This window comes from Trichechus manatus, unplaced genomic scaffold (assembly GCF_000243295.1).
Source record: "Trichechus manatus latirostris isolate Lorelei unplaced genomic scaffold, TriManLat1.0 scaffold00005, whole genome shotgun sequence".
Classification (NCBI taxonomy): Eukaryota; Metazoa; Chordata; class Mammalia; order Sirenia; family Trichechidae; genus Trichechus; species Trichechus manatus.
Genome location: NW_004443941.1, coordinates 8,224,769 through 8,242,006, shown reverse-complemented (window position 1 = coordinate 8,242,006; position 17,238 = coordinate 8,224,769). Strand labels below are relative to the sequence as shown.

Genomic DNA, 17,238 nt, shown 5'->3' with positions numbered 1-17,238 from the left:
ACTTCAGGTGAAGGCTTACAGAACAAATAGTTTCTCATGAAACAGTAGTACACATATTGTTTCATGACATTGGTTAACAACCCCACGACATGTCAACCCTCTAACTTCTCAACCTTTTTTTTGGTGAAAATATACATAGCCAAAGATACACCATTTCAAAAATTTCTACACGCACAGTTCAGTGACATTCACTCACTAGTTTTTAAGAGTTTGATGCCCTGAGTTCGTTCATCTTCTTCACCAATTCCGTTCTCTTCCATAACGTGGTTCTGAATTTCTTCATCCACATCCATGAGGGGTTTCAGTTTCTCTAAGATTCGAGCAGTAAACTCAGGGACACGAGGGGATGTTGTTGGTGCAGTGTTTGGCAAAGAAACGTCTATCATGAATATGTAGGTCAGCACACTGTGAAATAAAATACATAATAGTAAGAATAGATCCTACATTATAAATATAACTAAGGTTCAAAAATGATGGCCCAACCAAAGTAAAATTTTCCAAGACAATTCCTAGAGAGGGCCTTAGACTGTACCTATGTATAAAAGAAGCCTCATGTTTTGAAGCATCAAGAACTGGGAAGTGATGACTGCCCACCCTTTGGCTGGTGAGCACGCTGATGTCCTAGTCCACGTTCACTATGTCTTATCTGGTTTCCCACAAAACTTTACAAAGAGTGTACCATGAAACTCAATGACAACATAACCAATATGTATTATGTTAGACATTACGTTTTAATTAAAAAAATTAAGGTATAACATACAACAGAGAAAATAATACCCACCTCCCTATTCTTTCCCTGACATTTTTGTAAACTTGGGTGAGTTTGGGTTCCAAGTATTTCAGTAGTCTGTGCAATAGTTCAGGCACTCTCCATTCTTGCTGGGCAAGGCCACCTTGTAGAACGTAAAGTCGACTAAAATTTAAGCATAAGAGTGTTGTGTTAGAGCATCTTCTGTAATTACAAACCAAAAGTATAGATTAATGATGTCCGAATTTCACTTAAAATTTTTTCATTTTGTCACCTAATAAATAATAAAGTAAGCACAATTCAAAATGTCGTTATGAAGTTTTTATTTTTTTACATTGTTTTCTCTGTATTTCCATTTCATCCCCATTACTACGCAATCAAAAGAAAGACTGACTTAAGAACACTCATTGAGTTAGTCTTTAAGCATCAGATTTCAGACTTCTCCCTAATTAGCAAAGTACTCCTTCTTCTTGTTAAGAGGATTGACCAGATCTCTTTCGATTGGCCACTAACTCTCTCCTGCTCCTGGTGCTGCACGAGTGCATTTCTCTTTAAAAGGATTACTCTTTTAGTTGTATCCTTCTTAATGAGGAAGACAGAAAAATGATCACTTCTGATAAAGAAGTCGGCATCATCAAACCGGAGAAGGTTCAATCTGACTTATGTTTGAATTGTTTGGGTTCCCTCCATTTCTCCTACTTACTCCCTGTGAGAAATAACTCTACTTAGTAAAATATTTTGTACTGAACTGGATCATGTCATCTCCCAGAAGAAAGTAATTACTTCATTGAGCCTTGGGAGTGCAGACAATTCACTTCCACTTATAGGTTTTCTTTTTAGTTACCATGCATCTACGAAGGATCCTCCTTCACCACTCAATGGTGATTCCAACAGGAGCTCAAAAAGCCAATGAAGTTTCCGAGGATCTCTGCTTTCCTGTGTTGAAATATAAAGTAACAATTAAACAGGGGCCGGACCTCCAATTATGTAAATAAACTTTATCCAATTATTTTAGAAGTATTAAAACTATACATAATTTAAATACACAGTGGTAAAAATATCAAAATAAAACTGACAGGTGAGTCAAATCAAAATGTAACACCACAGTACGTGTCAGAAAGATTAGCAGTGTTAAAACCTCCTCAGCTACGGCCATATCCGGTGTCAGAAATGACACCTATAACCTTGCGTCATTTGGCTTTTACTATCTGTGAGCCACATTTCCAGATATACGATTTGATTTTTATTTAATAAATGAATGCATCACCGCAGCAGAGAACATACAATAAGGACGCAAAACTCTCACTCAAGGCTTACTGGAAAGGCTGAATAGAATCTTTTCCAATCATGTAAGATGACAAAACCATGAACAAAATTTCAAGATTCAAGCAGCATAGTTCAGATTTCACACACTGAATAATGAATACATGAGATGGGCACAGAAGTCGGAGGAGGACTTACACAGGACGTTGCTATACAAGTCCCCCAGTCGTTGTAGGTTTCTACTGTAATGTTGGATAGTGCTGTTCTAAGCAGAGGGCACAGAAGCTCCCAAAGTTTCTCCACCTACTCATGACAAAATACACGGGCAAAAGTTAGTAACCGAGTATCTTCTCTTCAAAAATCCTTTTCCTGGAACACACACACATACAAAACCTGAGACTTCTTCGAAATTACTTCTTAGACCACCTCAACAATTCAAGACAGTAGCCCCACTGTATTATCACCGTATATTACAAGGTGAATTTTTTTCCAAAAAAATTATTCAAAAAAGAAGACACCTTATATGGCCCCTTACTAAGTCTCTCATACTTAATTGAGAAGTTGTCTGTTAAATTTTTTGAATAACACTGTACACTGGCCTGAAACAAAACCTCAGTCAGTTTTTAAGTTTGCTTCTTGAGGTCATTTCACTGAATCCTAAAATAGCAGGCAAAAACATCTTAATACAATTTAGTCATCTGCTTGAGGTATAACAGGTCTTAAATTATTGTACCAAAGCCCAAACCCACTGCCATCGAGTCTATTCTGACTCACAGTGACTACAGGGCGGAGGAGAACTGCCTCATAGGGTTTTCAAAGCTGTAAATCTTTATGGAAACAGACTTCCCCATCTTTCTCCGGCGGAGAGGCTGGTGGATTTGAACTTCTGTTTAGCAGCCAACTACGTAACCACTATGCCACCAGGGCTCCTCAAATTACTATCAACAGCCTTTATAATGTTTAGTTGTACAGAGACTATGAATATATTCCTACGGATGCTTCTTACAATTTAATGAGGATACAAATCACCTTGGAATCTTGATAAAACACAGATTCTGATTCATCAGCTCGCGCTGGGCCCTGAGATCCTACTTTTAATAAGCTTCCAATGATGCCATCTCCTGCTGGCCTGGGGACTACATCTCAGTCAGAAGGACACACACTGGACAAACGAGGGAGAGCTTGGGACAAAACTGCCAGTGAAAGCACCAGGCACTGATTTAAAATAAATAAATAAATAATGCTGTCTCTCCAATAACTTCCTGGGAGAGGAGATGTGTTCCAGAGGACAGGTAACACAGCCCTGGCTCTAGTATGACAGTGACAACATGACAGCGATCTGTGTGACACATTCAATTAACATGGTTTCATAAAATATGAGCAGGAAATTCACCAAAAGAGTAAAAAAGAGAACCTACAGACTGGGAAAGAACTTTGGGCTACTACAAATCAGACAAAGGTCTAATCTCAAAAATCCACAGGAAAATTCAACACCTCTACAACAAAAAGACAAATAATTCAGTTAAAAGACGGGCAAAGGAAATGAACAGACACTTCACCGAAGAAGACATTCAAGTGGACAACAGACACATGGGGAAATGCTCCCGATCACTAGCCATTAGAGAAATGCAAATCAAAACCACAATGAGATACCATCTCACCCCCTGCATTACTGGCAGAAATTTAATAAAAAACAGGAAATAACAAATGTTGGAGAGGCTGCAGGGAGATCGGAATTCTTACGTACTGCTGGTAGGAATGTAAAATGATACAACCATTTTTGGAGAACGATATGGCGTTTCCTTAGAAAGCTAGAAACAGAAATACCATATGATCTAGCAATCCCACTCCTAGGAATATAGCCTAGAGAAATAAGAGCCATCCCACAAATAGACATATGCACACCTATGTTCATGGCAGCATTGTTCACAATAGCAAAAAGATGGAAACAACCTAGATGTCCATCAACAGATGAATGGATGAACAAACTATGGTACATACACACAATGGAGTATTATGCAACGAGAAAGAACAGTGATGAATCTACAAAGCATCTCACAACATGGATGAATCTGGAAGACATTATGCTGAGTGAAACAAGTGAATCACAAAAGGACAAATATTGAATGAGACCTCTAGTATGAAAACGTTTAAACACAAAAAGAAACAATCTTTGATGGTTAGGAGGGAGTGGAGGGGTGGAGGTGGAAAAACAATAAATAGACAATAGATACGTGGTAACTTTGGTGAAGGGTAAGACAGTACACAATACTGAGAAAGCCAGCACAACTTGTTCAGGGTAAGGTCATGGAAGCTCCATGGACAAATCCAAACTCCCCGAGTGACCAAATTACTGGGCTGAGGGCTGTGGGGACCATGGTCTCAGGGAACATCTAGCTCAATTAGCATAACATAGTTCATAAAGAAAATGTTCTACATTCTACTTTGGTGAGTAGCGTCTGGTGTCTTAAAAGCCTATAAGTGGCCATCTAAGATACTCCACTGGTCTGACACCTTCAAGACCAAGGGAAAATGAAGAAAACTAAAGACTCAATGGAAAGGTTAGTCCAAAGGACGAATGGACCACATCTACCACGGTCTCCACCAAACTGAGTCCAGTATAACTAGATGGTGCCCGGCTACCACCACTGACTGCTCTGACTGGGATAGGGTCCTAGACAGAGCTGGAGAAAAATGCAGAACAAAATTCTAACTCATAAAAAAAGACCAGACTTACTGGCCTGATAGAGACTGGAGAAACCCTCAGGGTATGCCCCGGACACCCTTTTAGCTCTGTAATGAAGTCACTCCCGAGGTTCACCCTTCAGCCAAAGATCAGACAGGCCCATAAAACAAAATGAGACTAAAGGGACACAACAGCCCAATGGCAAAGAGTAGAAGTCAGCAGTGGGCAGGAAAGCTGATAATAAGGAACCCAAGGTTGAGAAGGGAGAGTGTTGACACGTTGTGGGGTTGTTAACCAATGTCATAAAACTATATGTGTACTAACTGTTTAGTTTGTTCTATAAACCTTCATCTAAAGTACAATAAAAAAAAATGAGCAGGAAAAAGGCAATGTTGTAAATTAATAAATGCTTTCATGTAATAAGTGACAAGTATGTATAAATAAATATATTAAAAATTTACATAGTCTTCTTAAAAGTATAATGAAATTGGCCAAAAACAATACCTCATCTCCTTCTGGCGGACTCCCTTATATTTAGGTATTTCTGACATTTTACCAGTTTACATTCAGGCTGGTGCGTTTTGCTAGCAAGCTAACCTTTTTCAATTGAATCTTCTCTGATTATGAAAGATGACAGAACCATGAACATAATTTTAAGATTCAAAAAAAGAAAAACAGATAGTTCTACAATAATAGTTGGAGACATTAATACACCACTTTGCATACTGGACAGAACATCTAGAAAGAAGATCAACAAGAAAACAGAGAACCTGAATGACACTATAAACCGACTAGACCTAACAGACATGGACGACACTCCACCTCACAACAGCAGAATACACGTTTTTCTCCAGTACAGTTGGATCATTCCCCAGGATTAGAGCATATGTTAGGTCACAAAACAGTCTCAATAAATTCAGAAACACTGAAATCATACAAAGAATCTTCTCTGAACACAATGGATGAACCTAGAAATTAGTAACAGAAGGAAAACTGGAAATTTTTCAAATATGTGAAATCAAACAATACACTATTAAAAAACGAAGAAATCACAAAGGAAATGAGAAAAGACTTAGAGAGGACAAAAATGAAAGCACAACATACCAAAGCTTAGGGCATGCAGCCAAGGCAATGCATAGCTCTGAACATGTATATTAAAAAAGAAGATCCCAAACCAATCACCTAACTTTACACCTTTGAGTAACTAGAAAAAGAACAAGTTACGTCCAAAGTTACCAGAAGAAAGGAAATAATAAAGATTAGAGGAGAGATAAAGGAAATACAGAACAGAAAAATGGTAAAGAGAACCAATGAAACCGAAAGTTTATTTTTTGAAAAGATCAATACAGTAGACAAACTGTCAGCTAGATTGACAAGGTAAAAAAAAAAGAGAGAAGATGCAAATAACTAAAAGAGAAATGAAAGTGGGGACATTATTACTGACCCTATAAAAATAAAAAGGATTGTAAGAGGACACTGAAAAACTGTACACCAACTGAGGTGAAATGGACAAATTCCTAGAAACACACAAACAAATTAACTCAAGAAGAAAATGAAACTCTGATCATTACTATAACAAGTGAAGAGATTGACTCAGGATGAAAAACCTCCTACAACAAAGAAAAGTCTAGGACCAAATGGCTTCACTGGTGAACTTTACCAGTCAATTAAAGAATTAACACCAAATCTTCTCAAACTCTCCCAGAAATTAGAAGAGAACATTTCCTAACTCATTCTATGAGGCTAGAATTATCCCAACACTAAAACCAGATAAAGACACCAAAGAGAAAGAAAACTAACGGCCAATATCCCTCATGCAAATAGATGCAAAAATCCTCAACAAAATACTAGTAAATCAAATCCAACAGCATATTAAAAATATTATATGGCCAAGAGGGACTTATGCCAGGAATGCAAGGGTGGTTCAACATAAGAAGATCAATGTAATACAGCATATTAGTAAACAGAAGGAAAAGAACCACATGTTCATCTCAAATGATGCACAAAACGCATTTGACAAAATGTAACACCCTTTCGTAATAAAAACATAGAGTAAACTAGGACTAGAAGGGAAATTTCTCAACAAGATAAAGGGCATTTATGAAAAACCCACGACCAACATCATAATTAATGGAGGAAGACTGAAAGCTTTCCCACTAAGATCAAGAACAAGACAAGGATGTCCACCTCCACCACTGCTATTCTACATGGTACTGGAAATCCTAAGCAGAGCAATTAGATAAGAAAAAGAAATAAAAGGTATCAAAGTCAAAAAGAAGAGGTAAAACTATCTCTATTCGCAGATGACATGACCCTACATATAGAAAATCCCAAAGTATCCATAAGATAGCTACTAGAGCTAATAAAAGCAAAGTTACAGGGTACAAGAACAATATACAAAAATCAGTTGTTTGTATACATCAGGAATGAACAATCTGAAAAGAAAATTAAGAAAACAAGTCCATTTACAACTATATCTCAAAGAATAAAGTACCTAAGAATAAATGTAACCAGGGTGGTGAAAGACTTGCACACTAAAAATTATAAAATATTGCTAAAATGAATTTAAAAGACCTAAATAAATGGAAAGACATTCCATGTTCATGGTTTGGAAGACTTAATATCGTTAAGATGTTAATACTACCCAAAGCGATTTACAGATTCAATGCAACTCCCATCAAAATTCCAGTAGCCTTTTTTTTGCGCCAATGCTCAAATTCATATGGAACTGCAAGGGGCCCGAACAACGAAAGTAACTTTGAAAAAAGAAGAATAAAGTCGGAAGACTCACATTTCCCAATTTCAAAACATGCCAGGAAGATATAATAATCAAAACAGTATGGTACTGGTACAAAAATTAACCTAAAATGAATCAATGACCTAAATTTAAAAAACTAACACCATACAACTCTTAGGAGAAAACAGAGGGGTAAAAGCTTCAAGACCTTGTTTCTGGAGATGGATTCTTAGATATGACACCAAAAGCACAAGCAACAAGAGCAACAACAAAAACAGAGAAACTGGACTTCATCAATATTAAAAACTTCCGTGCATCAAAGGGTATTATCAACAAACTAAAAAGACAATCTACAGAATGGGAGAAAATATTTGGAAATTCTATATCTGATAAGGACTTAAAATCCAGAATATATAAAGAACTCCTACAACTCAGTAACAAAAAGACAAACAACCCAAATAAAAAATGGGCAAAGGATGTGAACAGATGTCTCTCCAGAAAAGATATCCAAATGGCCAATAAGAACATGAAAAGATGTTCAACGTCACTAGTCATTACGGAAATGCAAATCAAAATCAAAATAAGATACCACTTCACTCCCACTATTATCAGAAAAATGCAAAACAACAAGCGCTGGCGAGGATGTGAAGAAATCGAAACCTTGTGCACTGCTGGAGGGAATGTAACAACAGTGCAACTACTATGGAAAACAGTTCTGTGGTTCCTTGAAAAGTTAAACATGGAATTACCATATGACCAAGCAATTTCACTCCTAGGTATATCCCAAAAAACTTGGAAACAGACCCAAACAGATACTTGCATACCAAAGTTCTTTGCAGCACTATTCACAATAGCTAGAAGATGGAAACACAACCCAAGTGTCCAATGGATGAATGTATAAACAAAATGTGGTGTTTACATACAACGGAACATTACTGAGCCATGAAGAGAAACCAAGTTCTGATACATGCTATGACATGTATGAACCTTGAAAACTTCATGCTGATTGAAATAAGTGAGACACAAAAGGAAGAATATTTGTATGATTCCATTTACATGAAATACCTAGAATATGCAAACACGTAAGTCCAAAGTTTACCAGTCAGTGGCTACCAGGGGCTGGAGGGAAGGGGGAGTGGGCAGTTACTTGCTTAGGGGGTACTGCGTTCTATGTGGGATAATGAAAAACTTTTGGAAATAGTGGTGATGACTGTACAACATGGTGAATATAATTAATGTCACTGAATTGCATACTTAAAAACGGTTAAATTGCCATATTTTTGTTTTATATATATAGATATATATGCCCTCGTGGCACAGTGGTTAAAGTACTCAGCTGCTAACCCAAAGGTTGGCAGTTCGAACCCACCATTTTGCTTCTGCAAAGATTTACAGCCTTGGAAACCCTATGTAGCAGTTCTACTCTGTCCTATAAGGTCACTATGAGTTGGAATTGACTCAACGGCAGTGGGCTGGGTTATTTATACACACACACTTTACCACAAGAAAATGAGAAAAATAAAAGAAGATACTGAATTTGCCTGTAGGTCACTAGTTTGTGGCCTCTACTCAAAAGCAGTATATACATAACATATTTGACAAATTTTATGGAACTGAACATTTCATATTTTAGGTGTGACTACCTAATGTGTTAGGAAAAGCTGCATAAATGGAATATGCAGTTTTACTGAGACAACTGCTGTAAAACACGTCACCTTCTCAAATGTCCAATGCTTCGAACCTCTGATTAAACCAGCTATAATTTCTGCAACACATCGCTGAGTGCTTTCATGTGAATCTGCAACCAGGCGCTCTAAATGGGGCTTCAGAACTGGTAGAAAGGCATCATCAAAATTCCTGAATATACCCTACAGAAACAAAGAAAACGAAGCTCTCCAGTATTCAAATGACTGTCATCTCAATTACAATTACACTACGCTTATAATTTTCTACATTACTACTGCGCTTCACACCTCAAATCTTCTCCCGTTTAGAACTTAACAGCTTTAAGAATGCCTCTAAGTTAAAATGATAAGAACACTGTCAATCTACGTTCACATTAATATGTAACCAATGAAATAAATATTAATTTTTCTGACCTCAAGAACATCGCAGTTTAAACAAGCAAATGAATGCCAACTGCATCAAGTGTGTTTTTTTTTTGTTTTTTTCCTTCTGGTGCTAATTAAAACATGCAGATAAACACTAAACAGCTTGTTCTGGGTTTTGTTTTGAGACCTGGACCTTCAAACCAGATCAATGTGATTGACATTCATTGCAGAGGCCGTGCTGCTAAACTCAAACTTTGAGCAAATTCTTTGAAACTTACGAATCTACAAACTGAACAGTCACTAAGCTTTATGAGGAAGATATATAATTCTCAACAACATGAAATAAATCATATATAAAAAAAGAAGATATATAAATAACACAGTTACCTTAAAGAGGCAAAAACGTCGGGGATTAAATTTATCTTTTCCTTTTCTGTCTTCTAAAGATAGAAAATTAATTAGCTGTTCAACAAATTTAGGATCAGAAAAATGATCAAATATAATTTGTTCTGCCTATAAAGTTAAAAAAAAAAAAAAAGAACATTCAGGGTTTAAAATCTATTTAAAAACACGATTCTGAGAACGTTAAAATTCAATTCTAAAATTCTGATACTCATTGGTCGGCTGAATTTTTGTTCTAACACATTTTCAGTTCCCACAGAGGCTATAATGCTTTCTAGAACCAAAATAATGTCTCCCACTAAAAGTGCTACATTCTAAACAATAAGAGTAACTAGAAGTTTTCCTTCCGACTTCCAGTTTGGGTCCCATTTCACAGACTGTGAATTAAAACCACCAAGCGTCCTGCCGGGGACAGGGAGGATTACTGCTACTGCGTCACCTTGTGAGCCACTTAGGACAATCTCTCCCCAAACTGTAAGCCAAGCCCCAACAAACCATGCCCTATTTATAAAACACTAGAAGTTAAAACATAACCTTGGTTCAGAATCAGAAAATAAAGTCTACAATACCATTAACTTGAGGAATATACGAATTTAAAAGCCCTTGTCAACCTTCAAAGTGACGAAGAATTAAGATCTACGAAGACTACGGAGTTTCCACTTACATCTACAGACACGTATTTACTGAGCACCCACTGCCAGCTTGTGACAAAAAACCAAAGTAAGATGCATTGAACGAGGGTGAACATACGTTTACACGTGGTGAAAACGCACTTCTTACCTCTGTCATATCCTCTCTGCTTCTGCCAAGCTTAGGCTGCTCTTCTACACCAGCATAAACCACCAGATTCCTACACGGTGTAAGAGTTTATTTGTAATAAGCACAGAAAAAATACTAGAGCCTTACAGAAAGCATTAGAAGGCACTTCTAATGATCTGTTGCTACGTTTGGGGACACAAGTACATCAGTAACCGTCTCAGTGTTAAAATCTATCACAGCACTGTGACCTCATGCCAGATCAGTGCAGTTAACAATGAAACACAAGTGAGCAATTCTCCAGGCTGGTTTAGGCATGTGTATTAGTCATAGTAGGAGAATAATTTAGAGCAGCTAGTAACAACCTCCTTGGAACCCTGCTGGTGCAGTGGTTAAGAGCTTGGCTGCTAACCAAAAGGTCAGCAGTTCCAATCCCCCAGCCGCTCCTTGGAAACCCTATGGGGAAGTTCTACTCTGTCCTATAGGGTCACTATGAGTCAGAATCGACTCGACGGCAAAGGGTTTATTAACAACCTCCTTAGCCCTATCATGGTGGGACTGAGGAAAGCCAAGGGTTCCAGAGGAAAGACAAAGAAAGAGGCAGGAACAAGGCACAGCACTGGCTGGAGGAAAATAAAAAGGGAGGAAGAAAGAAGAGGAAAAAGAGAGCGTGCATCTTTAGAAGCAAAGTACCTCTAACTGCCTCATGTCTCTGAATCTCCACAGAGATCCAAAACGGTAGAATAAATTACAGACAGGCTGTTTACGTAAGAAAGTGCACACTACGTGACAACTTACCGTGGCCAGGCGTAGTATCCCCAGTGAGTTTTTTCCACAAAGCAACTTGACTCCCATTCATTTTTAGTTCTCGGTACGCTTTTGCTGTCATAATGCAACCAATGATTATCAGGCCTATCACCAGCAAGAATTTGTGTAGGTTTAGGATATCCACCTAGGGAAAGGAAAATCACATTTGATGAATTTAAAAGCGTTCACGCAACCATTACTCTCAACTTTCAACCAATAATACCAGTGTAACTTTGTAATAGGACTCTATTAAAATTCCCTCAAGACAAAAACTCACATATACAGAACAATTAAGGGAGCATTTCAAACCAACGGGGAAAAGACAGATTAGTGTTGGAATACTTATTTGAGGAGAGAAAAATCAAGTTTGATCTTCATACATTTTACCAAAAATTGCACAAAGAATTCCCATGTGTCTCTCTACACACACACACACACACACACACACACACACACACACACACAGATGAATTTCTGGGAACCATATGAGTAAACATAACGTTCCATTACTCCAAAAATTTCAGTGTATATTTCCTGTAAACAATAACACTCTCTTACAGAAATCAAAATCTAATTCTCAAAAAAAAAAAAAAAAAAAAAACTATTAGTACTGTACTATTATCTCACCAGCAGATTTTATTAAAATGTTCTCAATTATCCCACTAACGTCTCTTATCGCCAAAAAAAAAAACTAAGCCATTTTCTCCAGGTCTACAACCCAATCCAGATCAAGCTGTGCATTTAGCTTTCGTATCTCTTCAGTCTCCTTTAATCTGGGACAATTCCTCAGGCTTTGTCTTTCACAGCCTTGACCCTGATGTCACAGAAGACTATATAAGCCATTTATTGTTCTTCAATTTTGGTGTCTAGTGTTGCTTCACGATTAGATTCAGGTTATGGGCTTTTGTCAATAACAGAGAAGTGAAGTTCTGCCCTTCTTAGTATATCCTCTCAGGAGGTGCACAATACGAATCTGTCCATTGGTGAGAGTGCTGCCTATGATCACCTGATGAAGGTGATGTCTGCCAGGTTTTTCCACTGTAAAGTTACTCTTTTTCCCTTTTCTGTCTATCAAGTAGCTTATGAAAACATTTGTTGAAACCATATAAATATCCTGTTTCTCATTTCTTATTTTAGCATCACTGAATTTTTTCTGAAGCAATTATTATGGTGGTTCCCAAATGATAATTTTCTAATTCCATCATTTCATTTATTAGTTGTCACTCTACTCTAAAAAGAAAGCTCTTCTTTTTCCCCCATGATAATTTAATCATTCACATCAACGTGGAGTGACTCATTAATTCTTATTTTAAGCTACTGGTTATAATCTATTACTATCAGTACAGACTTTGGTACTCGAATTGTCCCAGATCTGGACAGTGCAGAGCTGTTCTGAGCTGTCTCTCATACCCTTTTCACACGCTCCCATCGTTTCTGGAGCACTTCCTCACTTTCTGGCTCGAGATGGTCCTGCCTTTCCTCACAACAGCTCTGAAATCAGTTCTTTCTCCAAGAGGCCCTGGCTCCTTTTAGTGGAGATTGGTGTTTAGAACACAAGATCTAGGTACTAAGTGTAAGATAAAAATTTTGAATGTAAAAATTAACCATAAATGTATAAAGAAAATCATTAGTGAATTTCCTTAAAATACCAGAGAGGGGAATACTTTACCATGCATGATATGAAATCTAGAAGTCCCCACCACCGCCCCCTAATTTTTTTTTTCCTACATAATTTTCTTTTTGATGAACACACACACGCCAAGTCAAGACAAACAGGGTAAAAAAAAAAAAATGTGTCCCACATATAAGACTAATATAAGCATAAATATCATAAACACACGAAGAGCCCTTACAACCAAATACTAAGACCAAACACCTGAAATTAAGAACAAGAGGTCAGTACATGGGGGGAAAAAAGGCTTAACAACCACACTAATAATATCCTTTTTCACTTATCACAAGGCAAATATCATCTATGTAAAAAATTTACACTGATGATCACTGCAGCCCCGTAATATCCACGGAACATGCTTACTTAAGAAATTAGTAATGGTGGTTGCACACGGGAGATCAGATGGAGTGGAGAAGAACTAGGGTCTCTGACTACATGGCTATGCTTTCAGATTTTTTTTTTTTGGTAACAAAGCGTATTTACTCTTGAAACAACCTTCCTGTTGTACTTAAAAATAATTTAAATACAACCTATAATACAGACTACCTATATTACCTAAAATACAGATTGCTTTGTTTGTACCTTCTTTAATATTAAAAGTTAGTATTATTTATATAACATTGGACCTGCAAATGTATTTCAAGTGAGGATAAAGATTAACAGTAGGGAGGACAGTAAACAAAGCCTTTCTCAGATTTAGTTAACACTATTTTTACAGTGTCACCAAGTAAAGATGGTGGTGTGCAGGACTATGCCCTCTTATGGAAAAAGAACTGAAGACAGCTGTTTGGATACTCTGGGAGTTATCAGAAAGGAAAAATTAGGTAGCTGAAAAAATAAAAACAATATTCATTTTTTTCTCTCTAAAATCGTGGATTATTTTATCACTTTTTATAATTATCATAGTTATATAAGATTACTACTCAGAAAGTTCTGATAATACAATAAAGTATAAAGAAAATTAACCCTGTCCATAATCCCAGCACCCAGAATCACTTACCATACTGATATAATAATGGTCATGCTATTTTATGTCTCTGAAACACTGTTTGATAAACAATAAACATAATTTCCTTAGAGTGTGAGATAAATAATATAAACTAGATGACATGCATGCCCAGAGTGTGCAAAAGGTACACATATTCACAAAAATATATCGATTCTCTATATCTTCATAATCAATATGTTTTCTTGAATGCTGTTTAGCACTAGTCAACCATTTCGCTTCATAATATTATCTCATACTTTGCATTAATATCCACAGAACAGTACTTTAGAGCTAGAGCTATCGCACTGTGGAAGCAGATCACATGTATTCCCTGAAGTCTTCTTTAAGCCAAACAATAAAGAATGTCTGCCTTGAGCACTGTGCTCTTTTAAAATCTGTCTATATGGGATCAAACTGACAACAGCAGCTAGATTAGATTAGATAGGAAACTGAGGGGGGCAATGAGTTAATGTTAATGGAGGAGGAACAACTCAGAAAAGGAGGGTGAGAACGGTTGTACAACTCGAAGAACGTCATCAATGTCACTGAATTGTACACGTAGAGACTGTTGAATTGATGCATGTCTTGCTGTGTATAGTCTCAACAAAATAAATTAAAAAAAAAAATGATTCATACATTTCAAATTAAGAAAATTTTCTGAGTTTTACTGAGAAGTATTATTACTTTTGGTAGTACTTACTGATTTCATAGGGGCTGATGGTCAGCTTTTTGTGGGTTCTTTTTAGCTGCTTAAGAATACCAGCAACCGCTGAGATAGCCATCTAGGAAAACAACACAGAGAAGGCACATGTATCGAAGCTTTAAAACTTGTTAAATAACTGCCCTGCTCTTTCAAACCAGAAATGCCTCACCCGCTGCACACCTGGCAGCACAGCTGCGAGAGCTCAATCCAACAGGAAATGAGTCGGATTGTTCACAGCTCCACTGCTGATCCTTCGCCTGCACTAGTCTTTCATCTAGAAAACTCGGACCTTTTCTTTATTAAACGAAACCTGCTCCTTCTTCAAATCTCACCTTCTGGAGGGATCTTCCTCTGACGCACCAGGCTAGGTCAGCCCCCCTTGCATCTCACCTCTAATACTCCGAGTGTAAAAACAAAACACTGTGCGTCTCATTTCTTACCCCCATAATACATCATACTGTAACTCATTTCTCAAAGTCAATCTTTCCCATTAGCCTATACAACTCCCTTCCTGCTAAATCTCCAGGGCTGAAATATACAGTGCCTGAACACGCCCTCATATAGCTGTTGAATTATTCTCTGACCCGACAGGGATAGATTTCAAGCCAATATACCTCAAGATATTAAGTAATTTTTGTTGTGAAAATTTAAACACTTCAGGTGAGGTAAAAATTCTCAAACCCACTGAGCTAACTGACTGCAGCTCAAGTTAAGTATCTACCTTTCGAACTACGATCGCATCGTGGTTGAGATTCTCAACAAAAAACCGTATAGCACGAAGAGGCAGCACTCGATCATCTCTCAGGAGGAGAGACAGAAGCCCAATGCCTATATGTTCAAATTTCCAAGGCCTTAACAGGGAGGAAAAAGAAAAAGAATCACAAAACACATCATCCATAAAGCTATTTTTTAAAAAACTTGTATTAAATAGGTCTATCGAAGAACACTATATCTGTCATTAACCCCAAACTTCCCCTCCACATCTCTCCCTGTTTTCTCAATTCGTGAATCAGGCTAGAAATTCTGTGCCACGGGCCATTCATGTCCCTCAATGTAGAAAACTCCACAGTATTTAAGGCAAATGCTTTAACAATGAAGGAAACAAGATTGCACTCACAAATTTCTTTGCTCCACACCATCCAGCAAAGTGTTTACCAAATTTTCATAGTTCCTTAGGAAAAAAAAAAACAAAAAAAATCAGTACAGGTATTGTTTTAATGCACTAATTAGATGTACATCAAATAGTGTAACATAAATTCATATTACTGCAAAATTCACCCTCGCCACTTCCCATCACCAGACTGCTGAAAGGCTTAGTGAGGAGCAAGCTGAAGAAAGGAGTTGGGTAAAAAGAGGTGCCAGGAAAGATCACGAAAGGCGGAGAGAAAACAAGTACAGGGAGCAACTGACTCCTCTCGAGTGAGCATCGAAGCAAATCTGTACGGGGTGACCACCAAGTTAGGAGTGCTTTACCTACAGCATACTGTGGGTATCCGAAACACGCGCGGCAGGTCTAAGCTATGGGTTTATTATCTATACAGACATTTATACAGCATATACTAAGAAGACAAAAGACAAAATCAAGCCAGAGAGGCTCCTGTTTGAGTGTTATCACTGAACTGTTTGGCTCAAAGAATCTAAAAACAGGTTATTAATATCCTGATACCAAATTATAAATTAGATCAGAGGAATTATCAGTCATGAAGAAATACGTGTTGAACTTGCATTTATGACATAACGATTGATATGTGTACCAATTCAATTATTCCTGAAACATTACTATCTAAAAAAAAATCAAAGAGATATCACATTAAAATAAAGATACGGTATTAAAACAACTCTATTATTAAGATGGTGCTTTCTACCTCCACAGCTAAAAGTAAAAATGAGGAATCTTCATAATTGTATGTTAATTTTTTTGTATTACAAAGTCAATATGTAGAAATCGTTAAGTAGTTATGGTGTGTCTATATTTCAGAGATATTTAAAACCTACTATGTCAAAAGCCCTGGTGGTGCAGTGGTTAAGCGCTCAGCTGCTAAAATCGAAAGGTCAGTGGTTCAAACTCACCAGCTGCTCCACGGGAGAAATACGTAGCAGTCTGCTTAGGTAAATATTACAGCCTTGGAAACCCTATAGGGCAGTTCTACTCTGTCTTATAGGGTCGCTGTGAGTCGGAATCGACTTGCGGCAATGGGTCTGGTTTTATGGGTATCTATGATATCATCTATCTAAGTACACCACTCATCAATTACCTTAGGGCATCAGCATTCCTTTCTTGCTGGCGTTTAAGTCCTTCTTCAATTTCTTCTGGGCTAAGCAATATCTGGTTGATAGAGGGGTTTTTTGATTGTTGAAGTAATTCCGCAATTGCAACACATGACTTGGGAATCTTATTAAAAAGAAAAGAGCATAAAAAGAAATG

General features: G+C 37.3%; 1 protein-coding gene across 3 annotated transcripts in view; it reads right to left on the bottom strand.

The window, feature by feature from the left end:
- The window catches only part of PSME4 (proteasome activator subunit 4), a 101,872-nt gene that overhangs the window by 15,803 nt on the left and 68,831 nt on the right, over window positions 1–17,238 (bottom strand). For all 3 annotated transcript variants that reach the window (XR_002824749.1, XM_023735134.1, XM_004369463.2), the window contains 12 exons: window positions 17,069–17,205; window positions 15,931–15,984; window positions 15,535–15,664; window positions 14,811–14,892; window positions 11,442–11,595; window positions 10,668–10,737; window positions 9,873–9,998; window positions 9,150–9,302; window positions 2,210–2,314; window positions 1,593–1,684; window positions 782–913; window positions 197–405 (listed from right to left, as the gene is read on the bottom strand). Coding sequence is in view for 2 of the 3 variants with exons in the window: in XM_023735134.1 (XP_023590902.1) it covers window positions 197–405; window positions 782–913; window positions 1,593–1,684; window positions 2,210–2,314; window positions 9,150–9,302; window positions 9,873–9,998; window positions 10,668–10,737; window positions 11,442–11,595; window positions 14,811–14,892; window positions 15,535–15,664; window positions 15,931–15,984; window positions 17,069–17,205 (1,444 nt within the window). In the remaining variant the exon portion in view is untranslated. The remainder of the gene's footprint in view (window positions 1–196; window positions 406–781; window positions 914–1,592; window positions 1,685–2,209; window positions 2,315–9,149; window positions 9,303–9,872; window positions 9,999–10,667; window positions 10,738–11,441; window positions 11,596–14,810; window positions 14,893–15,534; window positions 15,665–15,930; window positions 15,985–17,068; window positions 17,206–17,238) is intronic.